At 44.9% G+C, this 23,273-nt stretch overlaps 1 protein-coding gene across 2 annotated transcripts in view; it reads left to right on the forward strand.

Annotated features, from left to right (window-relative positions):
* Positions 1 to 23,273, forward strand: part of ADAMTS3 (ADAM metallopeptidase with thrombospondin type 1 motif 3) — a 208,715-nt gene that overhangs the window by 144,821 nt on the left and 40,621 nt on the right. For both annotated transcript variants that reach the window (XM_045019044.1, XM_045019045.1), the window contains 3 exons: positions 980 to 1,179; positions 16,365 to 16,448; positions 22,831 to 22,987. In XM_045019044.1, coding sequence (XP_044874979.1) covers positions 980 to 1,179; positions 16,365 to 16,448; positions 22,831 to 22,987 — 441 coding nt within the window. The remainder of the gene's footprint in view (positions 1 to 979; positions 1,180 to 16,364; positions 16,449 to 22,830; positions 22,988 to 23,273) is intronic.

Genomic DNA, 23,273 nt, shown 5'->3' on the forward strand with positions numbered 1-23,273 from the left:
GATATTCAGTGCTGCTCCCAGTGCAGGGTTAAGGTTCTGCCTCACATGCGGGGTGTGTGTAAGGGAATACACGATGGAGTGATTAATTTTTTTTTTCAGCATGACCAAATTACTCGCACGTGAGGAAGCCACAAGTGAGTTGCGCAAACCACCCCAGACTAGTGCCAACAAAACCATTACACCATCCCAGCACCATCATGTGTGCTGTGAGTTGCTTTCATGTTTCAGAAAAATGATTCCAGGTTACAGAGGTTTTAATAAAAAAAAAAAAAATTGGCCTGAATTTCCTCTCACTTACACCACACACTCAGATACCGTGGTGATGGGAAGAGGGGAGATCCATGTGACGAATTGCAGAACCACGTGACAGATGAATTTATCATGTACCTTTGATCACTTCACTAACTCACAGCCCACTGATCCATCTCCCCTGGGACCTAGGATACACTGCAATTAGAGGTGTAATTTCCAGCATGTGTAGACCTACCCATAGCTTTGACCAAGCTACTGCACTAAAAATAGCAGTGTAGCCATGGCAGCACAGGTAGTGGGGGCAGGCAGTCACCCCGAGTACATACTTAGGGTATCAGATGGGATCATACACAGGGCAGCTGGCTCCTCCTGCTGCTCGAGCCGCAGCAGTGACACCTCTGTTTTTATCACAGTAACTGGATGAACGTTAGCGTGAGTACATCTACCTGAGCTGGAAATTGCATCCTCCTCAGGACTTATTCGAACCAGAGGAATGACATCTGCGTACACTCCATTTATAGGAGGGTGCTTATCAAGCAAAGATTTAAAAAACTTATTTGAGCATAAGCTTTTGTGGGTTGCATCTAAAAAAGTAGTTTTTACCCACAAAAGCTTATGCCCAACTAAATCTGTTAGCCTTTAAGGTGCCACCGGACTCCTTGTTGTTTTTGTGGATACAGACTAACACGGCTACCCCAATACTTAAAAACTTATTGTTTCGCTGTAGCGTCTCTTCTCAGCGGACTGGATGGTCTGGATTCCATGTACAGCAACATAGAGCAGCAGCTAAATGAAACGCTGAGACGACGCAGGCATGCGGGAGACAATGACTACAACATTGAAGTGCTTCTAGGAGTGGATGATTCTGTAGTCCGATTCCACGGCAAAGAACATGTTCAAAACTACCTCCTCACCCTTATGAACATAGTGAGTATCTATTACAGGTCCTCATTGTTTCCTCTGAAATGTAATATGAGCCTTAAAATATTTATCAGTGTTCATTTATTTATTCTTTGTATTGATGTAGCACCTAGGAATCCCAGTTGTGAACCAGGGGTTTACTGGGCAGGGTACTGCACAGACCTATACAAAGGTCATTTGTATTTGCTGTGTGATCAGAATCTATTGCCTTTTTTAAAAAAAAAGTTGGTTCCTTTTTCAGTGGACGTTTCTTTTAATCCGTTTTTTATCACAAACTTTTCTACCGGCATTTGCCTCTTCCGCCAAGTCGCCACGAATTTCTGAGCTTTGGCCCTTGCTGAAAATCGATCCTGCGTGCAGCTGTCTGTTATGCACAAAATAATGAATTGGGCTCTTATTCCACAAATCAGTTCACGCAGGAAGTGCCCTGTGCCAATGCAGAGCCTCGGAAAAGTTCCCACTGACTTCAGTTGGGCTTTGTCTGAGTAAGAGCTAGCGAAGGACCTCAGGACTTCCCTCTGGTCTTACTATCAATTTATCTATGAGGAAAATAGCCATTTTTAAAAATTGAATAAGATTAATAATTATGAAAATCCTCCATCCTGTGCCCTTTTGACCTGTCGAAAGAGGAATCCAGGTTTTGACAACTAGCACGATTAAGTGCATTCATAGGACTACCATAAAAATTGTAAGGATTCATTTAGCTTATTTACCATAGGTCATGATGACTATACCTGTCTCTACAAGTCCTTTCCAGCAATGCATCTTGAAAGGAAAACCCAATAAAACATGTTAAACACATGAGTGTTCTGTTTAACAGGTGGCAGGTTATGATCGTGAACCATTCTAGCCCTATGAAAAATGCATCTTCCCTATTGGAATAAACAAGCACAACCTCATTGATTTAATGGAGCTGCACCTGCCTTACCCTAAAGATGAATTTGGCTATCACTTTAATACTCAGATGTGAATAGAATTGAGATGAGATCAAAGAAACCGTGAAATCCACTCCTCTAACCACCTTTCCAGTGACCCTCCTAAAAAATGGGAAGTGCAAGTGAAGGAAAGAATTGGTGATGTGATTAGAGTTCAGAAATGTTTATCTGAGTAAGGCCTGACCACAGCTTGCTTATAAAATGGTTGGGAGCCTTCCCTCCGAAGGAGGGGAATCAACAGACTTCAGTAGTGGGCCCCACGACCAATAATGCCCAAGGGTCTGAAGGTTCAGTTCAGCTAAAGGAACCTTTAGAAGGTTGGATGTTTATCTGAAATTTATACAAACTTCTTTGCTTAGAAACTAGACTGGAAATCTCTCAGGAATAGATGTGTTCAGAAAAAAGTGGCATTGGGCGCAGGCCTGGGAGCCAAAAGCTCTGGGGCCAAATTATCTGCTGGTGTAAAGTCGATGCAGAGAACTTGGTCTCTAGGTTCTAATCCAGGCTCTGCCATCGACTCACTATGTTAGCAGTGGCAAGTATTATATAGCCTGGTTTTTAGAGGCACTGAACACCCACATCTCCCACTGAATGTATTAATATTCTCTCATAGTAAATAATTCTTAATATTCTTATTTCTTATATAACAATATATTCATCAAAAAATCGGTACAAAATTTGTATTGAAGGCCTTTAAGCCAGATTCTCCTCTCTCTTACACTGGTACAAATCCGCAGAAGCCAATGGGATTACATACAGTATATGTAAACACAGTGAGAGAAGAATCAGGCCCATATTGCATGTGTGGTCCTCATTAAGTGTTTAAAAGTTAACTGGACACACTTGCAAAATATTTTAATTGGACTGGTTCCATTGTCTTTGCTACCTTTGACTGGCAAAATCCCCCCCGCCCACGGTAGGAGCCATAATTAGCGTGTGGGAGTGAGTAGAGCAGAACTATATAGGGTCTGGATGCTCAGTGTGGGCAGCCGTAGCTACATGATGAAGTGTTTCTTCCTGCTCCTTTGAAACGCTGCATTGTTCACCCTAGCCACTGTCCGCTGCAGACAGCAATTTACAGACTTACTGGCTGGGGATGAGGGTCACACCTTTTAACCTTCAGACCACACCTTCCTGGGCCCATAGTGTGCTGTCTGGTGCAGGAGTGAATTGGCCACCCTCCCTGTCCGGCAGAGAGTTGATGGTGTTGTACTGCCTTGCTTTGTGGAGCAGGGAGAGAAAGCAAGAGGAAGCTCTTCCCTACTAGGGCACTCATGCAGTTAGGGGCTGATCCAAGGCCCATTGGATCCAGACACTGCACAGCACCTGAATGGGTGATTGCTGCATATAAACATGAGACTGACATGGAAAGCAAGACTAGGCGCTATGCTGAAGGATGTATTGTGTGACAGCCTTTAACAGATATTCTGCCAAGCACACTGGTAATTGATTTAACTTTACGGACCTTACGATCTTGCACATACCCTAGGAAGTGGCTTTTTGAACGAGGAGAAGTATGGTCCATATTAGCTGTTTCACTAACCTTAGTTTGTTTAATGCTTTTTGGCAAGACTTTGTGATTTGGTCAGTGCTCCAGATGCTTCATAATTAATTCTTCGTTGATATTATAGTATGTCTCAGAAATGTTATGAAGGGGGAAGCTCGGTTTACATTGCTGATCTCTCCCGCCACACCACATAGGAGAACCCTGTTAACAAGGGGAAAGAGATCTTTAGGACATCGGGTACATTTTAGATGTTGAAATGAGTAAGAGTTTGTTTTGTAGTTAATGAAATACAGAACAGGGAAACCTTCGTTAATGATCACTTCCACCAACCAACAAATGCAGTTATCTTAAGTAAGCCCTTTAAGTAGCTTAAAGTTTTCAATATAATTTTGTTTGGTATGTAATTAGAGGCCTTCTCTATTAGGCAACTGATGCTTGCTACTCTGTGCTTGGTTACTTAAGATAAGTATCACTGTATTAAAGTAACTCAGATCAGAACGATATACGTGCAGGGTTTCAAGTTGTAGGGAGCAACCTTTGAGTAGATTTTGACTTGTCTGGATTTATATTATTTTGCACATTTTTTGCACTGCTGACTCCTTTGTCCGTGGTGTGACCTTCTGTGTCCTCTGACCAAAATCACCTTTGGGGCCAGTTTCCCCATTTTGGTGGTAATTATCAACTCTGGGTCCTTATCAGCTTTGCTGCATTCTGAGTATCTCCTTCCTCCTAAATAACTTTTGGTTACTGTTCCATAGATGTATTAGCAAGGACTTTTTTCTGTGCTCAGTTTAATTGTATCTCCTGCGCAAATACTTTTTCTCATTTCTAGAGTTGGGATTGTCAGTGTGGGTCCAGCTCTGTTCCTAAGTCAGTGGGAACTGATCAACACTGAGTGCGTTTGAAAATCCCGCCTTACGTCTCTTTGAATTAATATTTTGCCCTTACTGATGATTCCTTTCTTCACTGTCAGGTTTCACCACAGCTTGTAGTGTTACAGTGGAAAAGGGACAACCTTGAATTTAATGTATTTAAAAAAAAATAATAATCAGATAATATAGAAGTAATTAAAACCAGGCTTAAAAAAGGTAATTAATCCTTGTGACACCTCATTGGACAGTTTCCCACACTTCAATACATAGGTTTTAAAGAATAAATAATATTACTGTTATCAGATGTATTTGAAATTTTCTGTCATCTACTTGCTTTGAGTTGAGACAGTCATGTACGTTTGCAACTCTTCTGCCCTTTTATTTGTAAGATAGGGCAATCGTCTTTCTAAGTTTGTACCTACAGATCAGTGGTTGGGAAAACCTGGATTATCTTGTGTTCTGCAGAATAGCAACATGTCGCAGGAGCCCATGTAACTAAATCAGAACCAGGATGGTAGCCTGTGTTCTTTCAGTGCTTGATTTCCTTGCAGGAGGGGGTCCCCCAACCTAAAGCACTCTCCCTTAGTTACTGCCCAGTGCTTCCAGCCCCTGCCCAATAAATACTTTCAGTTCTACCTTTCCCTCTTTGGATCAGCATCCCAGCATGGAGGACAAGTGCCCTTGATATGTTCTCTTGTCCACTTGCTCCCGAGTTAAAGGGTAGTATTCCATTCAGCACTCGTTCCTTTATTTGGAATTTTGTATACATTCGCTGCTTGTGAAAGTCAGGTCTAGTGGTACTGAATGGGTAAAGCCAGACATCAGGCAGGCAGGTACAATCCAAGCTTTCCCTCACAGCTCTGCCAGTGTACCAGAGCTGAAACCGTTTTGAAATTCCAATCCCAAACTTCTCCTGAGGAGCAACTCCCAGTCATGCTAACGTATGTGGGTTTTTTGTGATGCAGAGAAATGCATCATAAGAACTAGGAAGAGTTTGCCAAATGTATGACCAAATTAGGATTCGGGTCTCCTGAGAGTAGCAAAGTTTCCTTATGTTAGCAGAACCTACAATGCTTGCCTGGGTTCATTTTTACCATCAAGTGGTTTAGGTACCCTTAATGTGAACTTGCCTGACGGGTGATTGACTTTTATTCTGGTTATGTTACCAGATGTGGATTCTTGAAATGTTGATATGTTGCATTTTTAGACCTTGGCATCTCCTCTGCATCTTAATTTCAGCTGCTAGTTAGATGATATTGTGAAGTTAATTATTAAATATAAAATGTTTTAAGGAATCTCTTCATTTTATTCTTTTTGTTTACAGCAACAATCATAGCAGTGCATTGTTGGCACAAATGAACGCCAGAAAATAATCTCTGTTCTGTTGTTTTCCATAATAAATATTAATTTGAGATGCATTCAGAACATTGACTTTTAGTTCTAAACCAAACATATTTAACTTTTTGTAAACAGATTTTAATATCCCAAAACAGTTTCAAGTTTCATGTTTTCTGTAATGTAGATAGCTCCACCTGCTGGTAATATACTTTTAATACAGAATACATCTAAACTAAAATGTTTACCATTGGCATAAAGTTTTACGTAAATAATACAAAATATTGTGACTCTCTACTGTATTATAACATAGAAATAGTTTTTAAATAGTCTTGTCTTTGAAGTCAATATTTTGCTAGGTCCTTTAGATCTGCTACTGTGTGTCCAAGGAGATTGAAGTGTTCTCCTACAGGTTTTTGTATATTGCCATTCCTAATATCTGATTTGTGTCCATTTATCCTTTTCCGTAGGGACTGTCCAGTTTGTGGCTGATCTGGTTAAGTCCTAACCTGCATTCACCTGCACATCCACCAATGTAATATACGCCATCGTATGCCAGCAATGCCCCTCTGCTATGTACATCGGCCAAACTGGACAGTCCCTACAGAAAAGGATAAATGGACACAAGTCAGACATTAGGAATGGCAATATACAAAAACCTGTAGGAGAACACTTCAACCTCTCTGGCCACACAATAGCAGATTTAAAGGTAGCCATCCTGCAGCAAAAAAACTTCAGGACCAGACTTCAAAGAGAAACTGCCGAGCTTCAGTTCATCTGCAAATTTGACACCATCAGCTCAGGATTAAACAAAGACTGTGAATGACTAGCCAACTACAAAAGCAGTTTCTTCTCCCTTGGTTTTCACACCTCAACTGCTAGAAGAGGGCCTCATCCTCCCTGATTGAACTAATCTCGTTATCTCTAGCTTGCTTCTTGCTTGCATATATATACCTGCCCCTGGAAATTTCCACTACATGCATCCGACTAAGTGGGTATTCACCCACGAAAGCTCAAGTTCCAATATGTCTGTTAGTCTATAAAGTGCCACAGGACTCTTTGCTGCTTTTAATAGTGTTACAAGAATCTTTTAATCAACTTGCTGGTGAAACTGGAAATTGCAATAAAAACTTCACTTACAGTAGACTCTAGTGTTGAAAATAATGCATACGAGGACACCAGTGTAGCTTTCTATAATTTTTAATTGCCCAGGTAAACTTGGGGTTTTTTCCTCATAATTTAGTTGAGACTGCAATTTTTTTTACCAAACTAAAGCCCATTTCTGCAAACACTTATGCACGTGCATAATTGATTTCAGTGGGATTTACTTGTGTCTTAAAGTTAAGCACATATGTGTAAGCATTTGCAGTATCAGCATATGGTGCCTGATCCAAACCTCATTGAAATCAGATCTCAATGGGAGTTTTTTCATGGCCTTCAGTAGCCTTTGGTTAAAGCCCTAAAAGTATAACACATTGAAGTCAGCAAAGAGTTCTGTGGCACCTGATAGACTAACAGACGTTTTGGAGCATGAGCTTTCGTGGGTGAATACCCACTTCGTCAGATGCACGTCGGTATTCACCCACGAAAGCTCATGCTCCAAAATGTCGGTTAGTCTATAAGGTGCCACAGAACTCTCTGCTGCTTTTACAGATCCAGACTAACACGGCTACCCCTCTGATACTTGACATTGAAGTCAGTGGCACTGCTATGGATACCCACATTGCCCCAAAGTATGCCAATATTTTTATGGCTGACTTAGAACAATGCTTCCTTAGCTCTTGTCCCCTAACTCCCCTACTCTACTTGCGCTACATTGATGACATCTCCATCATCTGGACCCATGGAAAAGAAGCCCTTGAGGAATTCCACCATGATTTCAACAACTTCCATCCCACCATCAACCTCAGCCTAGACCAATCCACACAAGCGGTCCATTTCCTGGACACCACTGTGGTAATAAGCAATGGTCACATAAATACCACCCTAAACTGGAAACCTACTGACCGCTATACTTACCTACATGCCTCCAGCTTCCATCCAGGACACACCACACGATCCATTGTCTACAGCCAAGCTCTAAGATACAACCGCATTTGCTCCAATCCCTCAGACAGAGACAAACACCTACAGGATTTCTATCAAGTGTTTTTAAAACGACAATATCCACCTGCTGAAGTGAAGAAACAGATTGACAGAGCCAGTGGAGTACCCAGAAGTCACCTACTACAGGACAGGCCCAACAAAGAAAATAACAGAACACCACTAGCCGTCACCTTCAGCCTCCAACTAAAACCCTCTCCAGCACATCATCAGAGATCTACAACCTATCCTAAAAGATGATCCCTCACTCTCACAGACCTTGGGAGACAGACCTGTTCTCACTTACAGACAGCCCCCCAACCTGAAGCAAATACTCACCAGCAACCATACACTACAGAGCAAAAACACTAACCCAGGAACCTATCCTTGCAACAAAGCTCGATGCCAACTCTGTCCACATATCTAGTCAAGTGACATCATCATAGGACTTAATCACATCAGCCACACCATCAGGGGCTCGTTCACCTGCACATCTACCAATGGGATATATGCAATCATGTGCCAGCAATGCCCCTCTGTCATATACATTGGCCAAACCGGACAGTCTCTACCCAAAAGAATAAATGGCCACAAATCTGACATCAGGAATCATAACATTAAAAAACCAGTAGGAGAACACTTCAGCCTCTCTGGTCACTCAGTGACAGACTTGAAGGTGGCAATTTTGCAACAGAAAAGCTTCAAAAACAGACTCCAAGGAGAAACTGCTGAACTTGAATTAATATGCAAACTAGATACCATCAATTTGGGTTTGAATAGAGACTGGGAATGGCTGAGCGATTACACACATTGAATCTATTTTCCCATGTTAAGTATCCTCACACCTTCTTGTCAAGTTGTCTGTAATGGGCCACCTTGATTATCACTACAAAAGTTTTTTCTCTTAATTAATTAGCCTCTTAGAGTTGGTAGGACAACTCCCACCTTTTCATGTTCTCTGTATGTGTATATATATCTCCTTACTATATGTTCCATTCTATGCATCTGATGAAGTGGGCTGTAGCCCACGAAAGCTTATGCTCAAATAAATTTGTTAGTCTCTAAGGTGCCACAAGTACTCTTATGTAATTTGAAAAGGAAGGCATTTATGTTCAGTAACTAAAAGTCCTTGAAATATTGTGTCTCAGCCAGGCTTTTTGTAAGCACGAGATGGATAAATATTGTGTAATATTTTAGGGGAAAAAATCTCTGCTTTTGCTTTTCACAGTTCCACATCTTGATCAGCACTGTGGGGTATTGTACTCTGAACTTGACACATGGGCAGACTTACAACCAAGTGGAACGTCTTATAGAAGCAGAATTTTAATCCCGATCATAGTAATCATATCTTCATCCCCTCTGATGATGCACGGGGGTTGCTGTTGCTAATGTACTTGGTTATGTGGTGCAGCTCTCCCAGGTTCAGAGCTAGCTTTTTAAAAATGGACAATGTTGTCCTGTACAAGTACTAGACCAGCCTGGTAAAGGGAGCGAGAGTCCCAGAGTCATCTCACACTGGTTTTTCATCCATGTACAATGCATGGTCTATCACAACTGTGGAAACTCTTGGGTTAAATATTTGTGGGCCCAGTTCTGCCATCAGTTTCATCCACTCATACTCATGGAAGCCAGTGGCATTGTGTGGGTGGAACTGAGGGTCAACTTTGGCCTTGTGTATTAATTCAGTGATTAATAACTGTCAAGTAGGGATGTGGGGAGAGGAACATTAGGTCAAAACCTCTTAAAAATGTCATAATGCCATGAGCTGTACTGAGGCGGCTAAATGATGGTATCAATCAATTTATGAATCACCAGCTATCCTTTAGTTAACCCTATTAATTAGTAAACATGCCTTTCTGTGTGAGATCGTCAGCATCTTATCTGAAAGCAATCTGAGGATATGGAGGAAATGCCAATAGCCTTTACAGTTCAAGAACTGAAAGTCATTAAGACTGGGTTTTCCCAAGCCATCAGACAAAAGCTGCCAAAGGAAACAGGTGGTTGAACCAGAGTGGGATTGGTTGTAAGTGCACAGAAGTAGGAATGCTTCAACACAGTTAGTTTTGTAAATTTCTTCCGTATAGTCAGTCCCCTTCAGAAATCAAGTTACTCTGAGTCTGAGTGCACAGCAGAAAGGGATGAAGGGCTGGTAGTTAATAATATCTTACTCTTATTGAGTGCTTTGCATCAGTCAATCTTAGAGCACTTTGCAAAGGCCAGTATCATTCCCTCCTTTTTACAGATGGGGAAACTGAGGCACAGAGTGGGGAAGTGATTTGCACAAGGTCACCCAGCAGGCCAGTGGCAGAGCCAGGAATAGATCCCAGCTGTCCTGAGCCCCAATCTAGCATTCTAGGTGCTAGGCCACATCTTCGTTCTGGGGAACAGACGGTTAAAGACAGATACACACCCCCTAACAGGTCTAGTGAAGACAGAAGAGGAGTGTTAGGTTATTGCAATGTTAGATACCACTGATAGGCCTGTGTTCTTTGGGAGCCTGACCTGTCTTATCAGTATAGCCTTGCTTCACCTGGGAGGAATGTGCAAGTCGGGGAGTGGGAGGTGTCACCCACCTCTTTGATAATTTGGAAGTGGCCCAAACTGTTGAGGTGAGATGTAAGGAGATGAGACTTGTGAATTCAGTGCCAGGGAAACTGGAGATACACGTTGGGACCTGTAAGCCAAAAGAGCTAGTGAGCAAGGAGGTGGTCAGTGATGGAGATGTACTGTGGGCTTGGTTCTCTCTGCCACCCTGGCTCCTTCATTGCTCCAGCAGTGGAAATGGACCCTGGTGTAAGGGGAACTCCCTTGTGGTGTAGAGCTCTTGAAGTGTCTCTGCTCAGGCCCACTTCCTAGCCCCCAGTTTAGGGGGGTTGCCAGGAATAAGAAGGGGCAAAACCAGAACTCACTCTCCTCCCACTGTGCTCAGCTGGCAGACAGTCCCTGGGGGGGGTCATAGCAGCGAGAGTTTGAGCAGCCCTGATGCTGCTGTCATCCATGTTAAGGGCCGGGCACCGCTGAGCATTCAGGAGACACTCAGGTGGCTGAACCCTTCACTCTTCCAACTCCAGAGATTCGGGGGCTCTATATGGATTATATTAGGGAGTAGTCTGCATTACTCAGGGTAGTAGCTGCTAACAAAATCCGGTGGGGCTGATTTTTCCTGCTGCCTTGCACCTGTCATTCACCTGTGCAAAGTGACACTGGGTATTTTACTCTCACTTTACACTGCTCTAAATGACTACACAAACGCAAGGCCATGGAGACCATGCCCTGTCCCACTGGTACCTGGATTTCCCTAATTTTGTTAAGCATTTCTCTGTCAAGAGTCTGCTTCCCTCCTCAACAGCTAGCATAGAGTTCGCATGACAATCCAGCACTTTAACCCTTTCTCTCATTGAGACGCCTTTCCTGAGAATGTGAGCTGCTTAGTAGCATGGTAGGAAAAATCCTGGTAAGGCAGCACTTTTAAGTCATATGTTGCATTCTTGACATTATGACCATAAACTATTCTTAGAGTACAGAAGTGGTAAACTAGGCATTTGTGGTGCTTATCTGCCATTTTTTAATTGAACGTGCTTGCTCGGCACAGCCCAGACTAAGATGCATTCATGTCAAGCAACACCAGAAGTTCTCTGTAATATTCTCATGAAGCCTGGCTAGTCCCAAGATTCCCAAACTTTGAGGCATCTCCTGTTCAGGGGCCGCCACAGGGAGCAGGAAGGGAGCACGATCCAGCCCTGCTCTGCTCCCAGCTCTGATCCAGCCCTGCCCACAGCCATGGCTCCCAGCCCTGCCCCCAGCCTTGGGCCCCTTACCCCGTCCACATTCCCCTCTCCCAGGAGCCACGGCTCTCGGGGCAAGGGCAGAGGTAAGGGGAGGTGTGACCCTAAAAAGTTTGGGGACCACCGGGCTGGTCGTATATTTCCAAGCTTTCAGAGTGTTTGTACCATGATAACTGTGAAAAAAGTCAGCTTTAATTTAGCAAAGTTCAGCTCATACAGAGGCAAATGGGCATCTCAAAATGGATTCCAGATAAATATATACTGGGGCTGTCAATTAATCGCACTTAACTCAAAAAAATTAATCGCAGTGAATCGCACTTATAACAATAGAATACCAATTGAAATTTATTAAATATTTTTGGATGTTAAAATCTAATCAACAGATTAACAATTATCCCAATTTGCTGTACCAAGCTTAGAACAGGAATTGATGGCACTGATCAAAGACAGGATCTTGTATTCGGTCCCCTCTTGCTTAACTTCTGTGTCCACTGTGTTAATGCCACCACTGCAAGTGGAACATGTCATCTCCAAGCTGCTTCTGAGTTCTGACACCGCTCACCCTCCCCAGTGCCTAAGAAGAGGCATAAGACCGCTAAGCAGACCACCCAGGGGTGAGGGTCGCCACACCAAAGTCATTTAGCCCTGGGGATAAAAGTAGCCTGCGGCTGAGACTTAAGTACACCATTGACCCCGGCACCAAGGCAGATGTCAGTGAGTCCAGAGCCTGAGGGAGCATCTTCTACATCTGTGGCACCATATGGTCCCGAGACCATCTTGGTACCGAGCACACCAGAGGTGCTTGTGGCAGCAAGAGATCTGCTGAGCCTTTCAGTGCCAGTGTCAACCGCGGTGCGGGAAACGACGCTCTCAGTACCAGCAGACAGGCCACCAGCAACGTCAGTGCAGCGCTTGGTACCATGTCAACCTCCATTGCCTCAAACTGCATGTCCATCAGTATGGTTGAAGAGCGAGCCTGCAATGCTGGCTGCGCTGCATCTTTCTGCAACTCAGCACCGGTCTCAAGCACTGTCGGGAGCAGCTTTTCCTGGGTCAGTGGACGGAGAGTCATCCAACTCTGAATCAGTTTGGGGTCTGTGTTTCCCAGCCGTAAGGCCACTCTCACTACTCTCCACTAAGGCACTACTACCTTTTGGTGGGAGTACATTCAAGTGGGTGGTCGGGGATCACGGGCCTACCAGTCCAGTGGCCTTTTTGGAATCTCCCACTGGTTTCTAAGTCATACATGAGATGTTCCTGTTCTTTGTCTTTGGAGAGGCGTGGGACATCCAGGCACTGCCTGGTTCTGATCCTGATACTGGGCCCAGTACCAAGCAGCAAGTAGTGCTTCAGGAGCACCCTTTGTAGTGCTACTACAATCTTGAACAAAAGCAGAGGTGGAAGTAATCTGCAACTCATGTGGCAAATCACAGCTCCCTCCTTGCTCTGCTTTTGAGAAGAGAGCTGCTGCCACTTGCTGAGCGCACGTGTTAAAGGTTCAACCTCGGTCTTTTTTGTCAAGCTTCTAAGGGCCAGATTCTGCCATTCTGGCTTATGTGGAGTAATACTTTACCCAGTGATTTCAATGAGACAGTTTGTGGACTAAGATACCGCTCCACAGGAGTAAAGGAAGAGAATTTGGCCCTAACAGAGTAATAAACAAAGGGGATTAATCTAAATCAGCATATATCCCAGAGTATTGGACACTGTAGGAAAGATGTTTTGTATTAAAACAAACCAACAGCTTTTTGCAAAATCTGAACTTTCGGGGAAAATAACTGTGTGGGGAAACCAGGAAAATCCGTGCGAAGTGACCTATGTATGATATTTCTTTAGGAACATGTCAGAAGGATCCTCCACAGGTTAAAGTGCTCCATTTTAAAATGAGTACGTTTCTCAGACCTGAAGAAGAGCCCTGTGATAAGCTCAAAGGCTCATCTCTCTCACCAACAGAAGTTGGTCCAATAAAAGATATTACCTCACCCACCTTGTCTCTCTAATATTCTGGGACCAACACAGCCACAACAGCACTGCATATATTTTAAAGGCTTTAACGTTTCCCAAGCTCTAGAGAGATGGATGATGCATCCAAGAATTAGTGATGGGACAAAGCGGCCTCTGATCTATAGGGGGTCTAGGTTATCTCTCACCCCCAACAGTAATGTTAGAAAGAGATTGGTCTCTCATGGGTGTTTGGTGGCCTGTGAGAAAACTCCACTTCCTAGAGAACTGGTTTTACATGACTAAAACCACTGCCGTGCTTGGCACTAGTTATTACTCTTGTTGACAGACTCGACAGAAAGGTCAGGCACTCAGACTAATCTCCCAGCCTTCCAGGTGTGTCTTCAGGTTAGTTTAATGTACATTAGAGGGACACGGGGAGGAGATCTTGCACTATCGCAGGCTGTGCTAAATCTATATTGTAGATAAATACAGGTCTTGCATCTCCAGGTCAATCCAGAACTTTTCACCAGTACTAGAGTCAGCGAGAGGAGGCCTGCTACCTCCTGGCATAAGGGCATGAGACACTTTTTGTTTCTTGATTCCTTGAGTGTTCATCAGCTGGTGCATTTATCAGTGATTGTGAAACTAGGACACTTTCTTTGTTCCACTACAAAAATCCATTGTGGGGAGTTACAATATGGCACCTTGTCAGGAGAGAGAATATGAGAAATAAATCCCTGAACTCAATAACTGCTTCATAAGGCAGGTGGTGTGAGTTATATGCATTGCCAACAATTCATTCTCAGCTGGTCCTAAAAGGTCTTGCTTTTTAGAACCACATACTGTATATTTGAGCCAGGTCCCACAGACTGGACAACGCTGAATGGCACTCTTTTCCCCTGTGCAAGGAATGTCTCTTTTTAGCCTGACTAAAAAAACCTCTTTCATTATGTACAAATATACCAATCTCCTTCTGAGCACTGCTATTTATTTTGCATCAGTTAGTCCATAACATATTATTTATTTCATATGAGGAGGATGAGTAACTTATTTATGATCTGCAGATGTTCTAACCCATAATTTATACCTGTGGGAGAAGACTTCCTTTGACCACCTCCCCCCCCACACACTCCCAGACATACCATTGGTTCAGGAAAAAAAGAAGATTTTCACACCAATATAATTCTCAATCCCTTTCATGACACATCCCCAAATTTTTGTCCTCTTTTACCTTTAACCTTGAACAGGAGTGTTAATTTCTTCTAAAGAAATGATTTGGGCAAAATCCCGCCCTTGAGTGCAGCTCCCACTAGAGTCCTCCAAGAGCAAAATTTGGCATTTTGTGCAGATTCATAAATTGCTTTGCAAAGGGTGCTTAAGAGCAATGCAACTGCTTCTTCCCTGTGTAATTTCTACTGCCCTTTGGAACTGGAGTCTTGTGGTATCATGAGATTCACTTTTGGATGGGTGTTTGCCACAGGTGCTGACTTTCATTTTTCCAGGTGGATGCCCCACTCTGCCCTGAGGGTCTACCCCCGTCCGCCCCTTCCCCCAAGGCCCCACCCTGACTCCGCCTCTTCCTGCCCCTGCTTCACCTCCTCCCTCGAGCACTTGCTGCTGAACAGCTGATCGGCGGGTGGCTAGTGAGTGCAGAGCACCCACTGTTTTTTTCCGTGGCTGCTCTGGTCCCTGGAGCATCCACAGAGTTGGTGCCTATGGTGTTTGCATAGATTGACAGTTGTTTTGATATAGTAACTCATCTTCCAAAATCATAGAATCATAGAAGATTAGAGTTAGAAGAGACATCTAATCCAACCCCCTGCTCAAAGCAGAACCAACCCCAGCTAAAATGCTTAGATGTTGTATGTTTTCATACTATCAAAGGATTTTTAAATGGAACATGTTGACTTAGTGAAATGGAGGCTATTTGAGGGTATCAGTGATAGGCCAGCTGTGGTGCAGTGTTTATGCCTCTCCCTTGGCAATGCTGTTGACTTTAAAACTTCCAGCTGAGAATTTCAAAGCCACTTAGGGGATTTGGAAGTCCTTTTCCCATTGAGTTTAAGCTTAGTTTGCAGTCAGCAGGACTCCTCAGACCCTTCAAATTAAACACATGCATAAGTGTGTGTAGGGTTGCTGCCTAGTTTTTCATGTCTTTCTCCAGGAGGAAGCAGATAGTAAGCTGAATCCTGAAGTATTTACTGAGGGAAAACCTCACGCAGACATTGACAGGATTTGCTTGAGTGAGGTTTGTGGGCTTTCGCCCGTGGGGTGTAGAATTTTAATAAAGTGCATTTTTTTAAATAAACGAAAACGCAAGCTTTTTCCCAACTCACGTAGTAATACAAAGCATTTGACCTAACTGATAATTTACTTCAATGGGACTACTCATATGAGTAAAGTTAAGCATGTGATTAAGCGTTTGCAGGTTCAGAACTTAGTAAAGTCATTTTTTTTAAAGAACAATTTTTCACTACGGGCCTGATCCAAAGTCCATTAAAATCAACTGTAGTCGTCCTATTGACATCAGTTGGCTTTGATCAAGTTCTCTATGAGAAGGTTTGTTACAACTGGAATTGTAATGTGCATGGAAACATTTTAAGACTTTAACTCTACTTCCTTATGAACAAATATAACTCTAGAAGCGTGAGAATTATAGAATATATAAGCACTTTAATATTCTCTCTATATGATTTATTTTATCTATCTTTTATTTTCCCCTCATTCTTAGGTGAACGAAATTTACCATGATGAATCCCTTGGTGTCCACATAAATGTGGTGCTGGTGCGAATGATAATGCTGGGATATGCAAAGGTAAAAAGGCATTTCAATGAGTTCTGCATCTTAATCTTCACAATTATATTTCATTGTCAGTTAATTTGGTGCTGGTGGGTGCTGCTGGACTGGCAGCAGTGGAGATGGGAGTCCTGCACCGCAGGCAGTGGCAGGGCAGTTTCTGAGAGCTACTTCACCTGTTTGCCTCAGCCCAAATCTAGTGAATGCTCTTCTCTGAGGCTGCGGACAAGAGCACCTGTTGTGATGCTGACACAACTGTCCTTGGTGCCCCTTCCTGACTCATTTCTCACTAAACGCCAACAGCTGGGAGATGAGGGTAAATTTTGTCTCTACCAAGCTGGGAGGATGTAAGCCAATGAAATGCTCCTTCTGCAGTATATCCTTCTCCAGTGATACCAATCCGCTTTGTTTAAATTCTGCTTCACAATACATATGCTGGGCTTGTTTTGGCCTACATGGCGCTGGGGGGTTTAGTCTGCATCCTCCTTAATACTTGGGTGGCAGCTATGACTGAGGAGATATGCCCCCAGGAGAGAACAGTCTTCTTGGGAGGCCAGCTGCATGGGAGATTCTCCTAATATGTGTTCTGTCTATGTCCTTCCCTTGCCAGTGCCACCTACTTTAGGGATGGGCACAAGAGCCCATTTGACATAATGGGTTGCAGATACCTTGTACCATTGCAGACCCCCTCTGGGCAGACTTTGTTTCATCAGAGTCTGCTGCCTGAGGGCTAGTCTACACTTACCTGCTGGGTCGACCCGGTGAGTTCGACTTCTCGGAGTTCGAACTATCGCGTCTAATCTAATCGCGCGCTCCGGTCGACTCCGGTACTCCACCACTGCAAACGGCGGTGGCGGAGTCGGAGTCGACCTTGGAGCCGTGGACTTCGATCCCGCGGCGTCTGGACGGGTAAGTAGTTCAAACTAGGGTACTTCGAGTTCAGCTACGCTATTCACGTAGCTGAACTTGCGTATCCTAGTTCGACCCCCGCCCTTAGTGTAGACCTGCCCTGAGTGTGATGGGGTGGACTATGACCAGAGGCCCCCTGCTGGAGGCCTCAGGGACCTGCCACACCCATCCCAAAAAAGGAGCAGTGGAGCAGCCTAGAGAGACGGGGGAGGCCAATCAGGAGGAGGCGGCAAAGGGCTAGCCAATCAGAGAGGCTGTAGGGAGTAACCAGTCAGGACCCAGGAGAGCCATATAAAAAGGAGCTGCAGAGCCAGAGGCAGTCCCTTGCTGGAGCCAGAGGGGTGCCTCTGGTGTTCCTGGCTGGGCAGAGGGAGCTGCAGCACCTTGGACAGCTCAGTGCTGGCAGGGACTGGGGGAGCGAGACAGGGCTCCTGGATGACTGCTGGGCCTGAACAGAGAAGAGCCCTGACCCAAGGGTGAAGCATCAGTGAAGGCTGGGGCTATGGGGAAGTGGCCCAGGGACCTGAAAGCCGTTTAGTTAACAGGACATGGTGGTGCATGGCTACTATTCTTAGGGTCCCTTGGCTGGGACCTGGAGTAGTGTGCAGGCCTGGGTCCCCCGCCTCTCATAGGCCACAGGGGAAGTGGCCTATAATCGGACAGCAATAAACCCCCAGAAGGGGAACTGAACTTTTAAGAGGCCCAGCTGCAGAGCTGTGGCCAGAACAGACCAAGAGGGGACAACCATTGCCTCCAGGGAGGAAGCCCTCAGGGTACGGCCCAACACCAGAGCTGGGACTATTTAAAGACACACACTGGACCAGAAGGGGTACTTGCGAGTTGTAGGTGCCACGCCATTACACCGAGTTTCTGCCAGCAGAAGACCTTAGTGAATCAAGCCAATTGCTGTCACAGCAAATGATGTCGTTTTTGCCAGTTGCAGCCTGCCAGCATATCCCCGCCCATGCTGATAATTAGGAAGTTATTTCCTTTTTACAAGAACAGTTTTTGCCCCCCTCCCTCCCCCGGGTCATGCTGAGCTCCCCCATGGTCTGCCCTGGGTAATCTTAATATATTTTACATTTTTTCCTCTTAAAAAGCACCTAGAGGGCTATGCAGCAAATGCTTATTACATTATTCAAAGACGGAAAAGAAGCATCAGGGTCTGTTCCATGTTTGGTAAAGTTCACATCCTTCCATTTCAATGGGACGTTAAACTTAAGTAGGTAAAAAGGCCATTTCAGTGTTTCCTTAATGGTTCAATATTATTACTCTGAATATACAGCGCTTGTGTATATAGTGTAGCAGGAGCCAGACAGGACACATAGGGACCAGATCTTCATCTGGCGTACATCAGCCCAGGTCCACTGGAGCGACATTGGTTTGCCCCAGCTGAAGATCTGTCCCGTATGTTGTTATCATTTCAGCCTTTCTTTGCAGATTACCAAAGACCGAGCATGTCACAGCACTCTGGGTTATCTTGACCAAATGGCACATTCTCTTCCAGCCACTTAAAATGTAAGCAGCTCCCAGCTGTGTGATTAAAATTGCCCTGCTGTAATAGCTGTATCATGTGTTATGTGTTTCATAGAATCATAGAATCTCAGGGTTGGAAGGGACCTCAGGAGGTCATCTAGTCCAACCCCCTGCTCAAAGCAGGACCAAACCCAACTAAATCATCCCAGCCAGGGCTTTGTCAAGCCTGACCTTAAAAACCTCTAAGGAAGGAGATTCCACTACCTCCCTAGGTAACCCATTCCAGTTCTTCACCACCCTACTAGTGAAAAAGTTTTTCCTAATATCCAACCTAAACCTCACCCTCTGCAACTTGAGACCATTACTCCTTGTTCTGTCATCTTCTACCACTGAGAACAGTCTAGATCCATCCTCTTTGGAACCCCCTTTCAGGTAGTTGAAAGTAGCTATCAAATCCCCCCTCATTCTTCTCTTCTGCAGACTAAACAATCCCAGTTCCCTCAGCCTCTGCTCATAAGTCATGTGCTCCAGCCCCCTAATCATTTTTGTTGCCCTCCGCTGGACTCTCTCCAATTTATCCACATCCTTCTTGTAGTGTGGGGCCCAAAACTGGACACAGTACTCCAAATGAGGCCTCACCAGTGCTGAGTAGAGGGGAATGATCACATCCCTTGATCTGCTGGAAATGCCCCTACTTATACAACCCAAAATGCCATTAGCCTTCTTGGCAACAAGGGCACACTGTTGACTCATATTCAGCTTTTCGTCCACCGTAACCCCTAGGTCCTTTTCTGCAGAACTGCTGCCCAGCCATTCGGTCCCTAGTCTGTAGCAGTGCATGGGATTCTTCCGTCCTAAGTGCAGGACTCTGCACTTGTCCTTGTTCAACCTCATCATATTTCTTTTGGCCCAATCCTCTAATTTGTCTAGGTCCCTCTGTATCCTATCCCTACCCTCCAGTGTATCAACCACTCCTCCCAGTTTAGTGTCATCTGCAAACTTGCTAAGGGTGCAGTCCACACCATCCTCCAGATCGTTAATGAAGATATTGAATAAAACCGGCCCCAGCACCGACCCTTGGGGCACTCCACTTGATACCGGCTGCCAACTAGACATGGAACCATTGATCACTACCCGTTTAGCCCGACCATCTAGCCAGTTTTCTATCCACCTTACCGTCCATTCATCCAGCCCAGACTTCTTTAACTTGCTGGCAAGAATACTGTGGGAGACTGTATCAAAAGCTTTGCTAAAGTCCAGAAATAGCACATCCACTGCTTTCCCCTCATCCACAGAGCCTATTATCTCGTCATAGAAGGCAATTAGGTTAGTCAGGCATGACTTGCCCTTGGTGAATCCATGCTGACTGTTCCTGATCACTTTCCCCTCCTTTAAGTGGTTCAGGATTGATTCCTTGAGGACCTGCTCCATGATTTTTCCAGGGACTGAGGTGAGACTGACTGGCCTGTAGTTCCCTGGATCTTCCTTCTTCCCTTTTTTAAAGATGGGCACTACATTAGCTTTTTTCCAGTCATCCGGGACCTCCCCCGATCGCCATGATTTTTCAAAGATAATGGCCAACGGCTCTGCAATCTCATCGGCCAACTCCTTTAGCACCCTCGGATGCAGCGCATCCGGCCCCATGGACTTGTGCTCGTCCAGCTTTCCCAAATAGCCCCGAACTACTTCTTTCTCCACAGAGAGCTGGTCACCTCCTCCCCATACCGTGCTGCAGAGTGCAGCTGTCTGGGAGCTGACCTTGTCTGTGAAGACAGAGGCAAAAAAAGCATTGAGTACACTAGCTTTCTCCACATCCTCTGTCACTAGGTTCCCTCCCTCATTTAGCAAGGGGCCCACACTTTCCTTGACTTTCTTCCTGTTGCTAACATACCTAAAGAAACCCTTCTTGTTACTCCTAACATCTCCGGCTAGCTGCAACTCCAAGTGTGATTTGGCCTTCCTGATTTCACACCTGCATGCCTGAACAATACTTCTCCCTGGTTATTTGTCCAATCTTCCACTTCTTGTAAGCTGTTCTTTTGTGTTTAAGACGAGCAAGGATTTCACTGTTAAGCCAAGCTGGTCGCCTGCCATATTTACTTTTCTTCCTACACATCGGGATGGTTTGTTCCTGCAACCTCAATAAGGTTTCTTTGAAATACAGCCAGCTTTCCTCGACTCCTTTCCCCGTCATGTTATTCTCCCAGGGGACCTTGCCCATCAGTTCCCTGAGGGAGTCGAAGTCTGCTTTTCTGAAGTCCAGGGTCTCTGTTCTACTGCTTTCCCTTTTTCCTTGTTTCAGGATCCTGAACTCGACCATCTCATGGTCACTGCCTCCCAGGTTCCCATCCACTATTGCTTCCTCTACTATTTCTTCCCTGTTTGTGAGCAGCAGGTCAAGAAGAGCTTTTCCCCTAGTTGGTTCCTCCAGCACTTGCACCAGGAAATTGTCCCCTACACTTTCCAGAAACTTCCTAGATTGTCTGTGCACTGCTGTATTGCTTTCCCAGCAGATATCGGGGTGATTAAAGTCACCCATGAGAACCAGGGCCTGTGATCTAGCAACTTCTGTTAGTTGCTGGAAGAAAGCCTTGTCCACCTCATCCCCCCTGGTCTGGTGGTCTGTAGCAGACTCCCACCACGACATTACCCTTGTTGTTCATACTTCTAAATTTAATCCAGAGACACTCAGGTTTTTCTGCAGTTTCATACTGGAGCTCTGAGCAGTCATACTGCTCTCTTACGTACAACGCAACTCCCCCACCTTTTCTGCCCTGCCTGTCCTTCCTGAACAGTTTATATCCATCCATGACAGTACTCCAATCATGTGAGTTATCCCACCAAGTCTCTGTTATTCCAATTACATCATAATTCCCTGACTGTGCCAGGACTTCTAGTTCTCCCTGCTTGTTCCCCAGGCTTCTTGCATTTGTGTATAGGCACTTAAGATAACTCGCTGATTGTCCCGCTTTCTCGGTCTGAGACAGGAGTCCTCCCCTCTTGTAGTCTCCTGCTTGTGCTTCCTCCCGGTATCCCACTTCCCCACTTACCTCGGGGCTTTGGTCTCCTTCCCCCGGTGAACCTAGTTTAAAGCCCTCCTCACTAGGTTAGCCAGCCTGCTTGCAAAGATGCTCTTCCCTCTCTTCGTGAGGTGGAGCCCGTCTCTGCCTAGCAATCGTTCTTCTTGGAAGACCATCCCATTGTCAAAGAATCCAAACCCTTCTCTCCGACACCATCTGCGTAGCCATTCGTTGATTTCCACGATTCGACGGTCTCTACCCTGGCCTTTTCCTGCCACAGGGAGGATAGACGAGAACACCACTTGCGCCTCAAACTCCTTTATCCTTCTTCCCAGAGCCACGTAGTCTGCAGTAGTGTTTGCCCTCCACATTACATTTTATACAAAAAGACCATGATTTTTTAAAGAATATAAACACGTGTATTGTTTTCTGGAAAGTCCCTTACGTGCAAGCCAACAAACTGGCCTGATTGCCTGCAACCAAACCAGGGGTGCTAGCAGCTGGGAGGAAACACCTTACTAATGATTCTCTCTGGCTGCCCTGATTCCCCAGGACCTGGGCTTAGTGTAGTCTTTAACACTTGTACAGAGTCCTTGTCAAATGCCATTGTTCTGATGTGGTGGCTTTTTGCACCCACTTTGCTCAGGGGCAAATGACTGCACAGACGGTGGTGAATCGAGCCCACGTGGAATAGTGTGGAGCAACTGGATAGGGCAAAAGGCTGGCATGAGCTGGGGAGGAGTGAAAAGAGTGATTGCTCAGTGCTCAGAGGGCTTGTCCAAATGGTGTGTGAATCTGCAGCGCACTAGCTTGCCGCATACTGACCCGGTGTCTGGACCTTGCAATAGTGCACTAGAAGCTCCAAGGGCTGCTTTGATGCACTACAGAACCTCGTAGGCAAACCTTACGAGAAAAGAATTGTTTTAAATGTCCTGACGCCAAGTTCAGGGAACACACCACTAAGCTCTTGATTCTAATTTATTACTCTTTTCTAGTCCGTCAGCTTGATTGAAAGGGGAAACCCCTCAAGAAGCCTGGAGAATGTTTGCCGCTGGGCCTACCAACAACAGAAGTCGGATCCCAATCATTCTGAGCACCATGATCATGCCATTTTTTTAACCAGGCAAGATTTTGGGCCTGCTGGTATGCAAGGTAAAGCACCCAGTCTGTAGCAGAATTCTTTGTTTTTTTAATAATGCATGAAAGGAAGGGAAAAGATTTGAAAGTTGTGTTAATTGATCTTAAAAAAAATTTCTGGAAAGTCCCTTACGTGCAAGCCAACAAACTGGCCTGATTGCCTGCAACCAAACCAGGGGTGCTAGCAGCTGGGAGGAAACACCTTACTAATGATTCTCTCTGGCTGCCCTGATTCCCCAGGACCTGGGGAGACATTACTTCCTGATTTCATCTGAACATTCTGGGTCCTGAAAAATGAGGA

Source organism: Mauremys mutica, chromosome 5 (genome assembly GCF_020497125.1).
Source record: "Mauremys mutica isolate MM-2020 ecotype Southern chromosome 5, ASM2049712v1, whole genome shotgun sequence".
NCBI classification, from domain to species: domain Eukaryota; kingdom Metazoa; phylum Chordata; order Testudines; family Geoemydidae; genus Mauremys; species Mauremys mutica.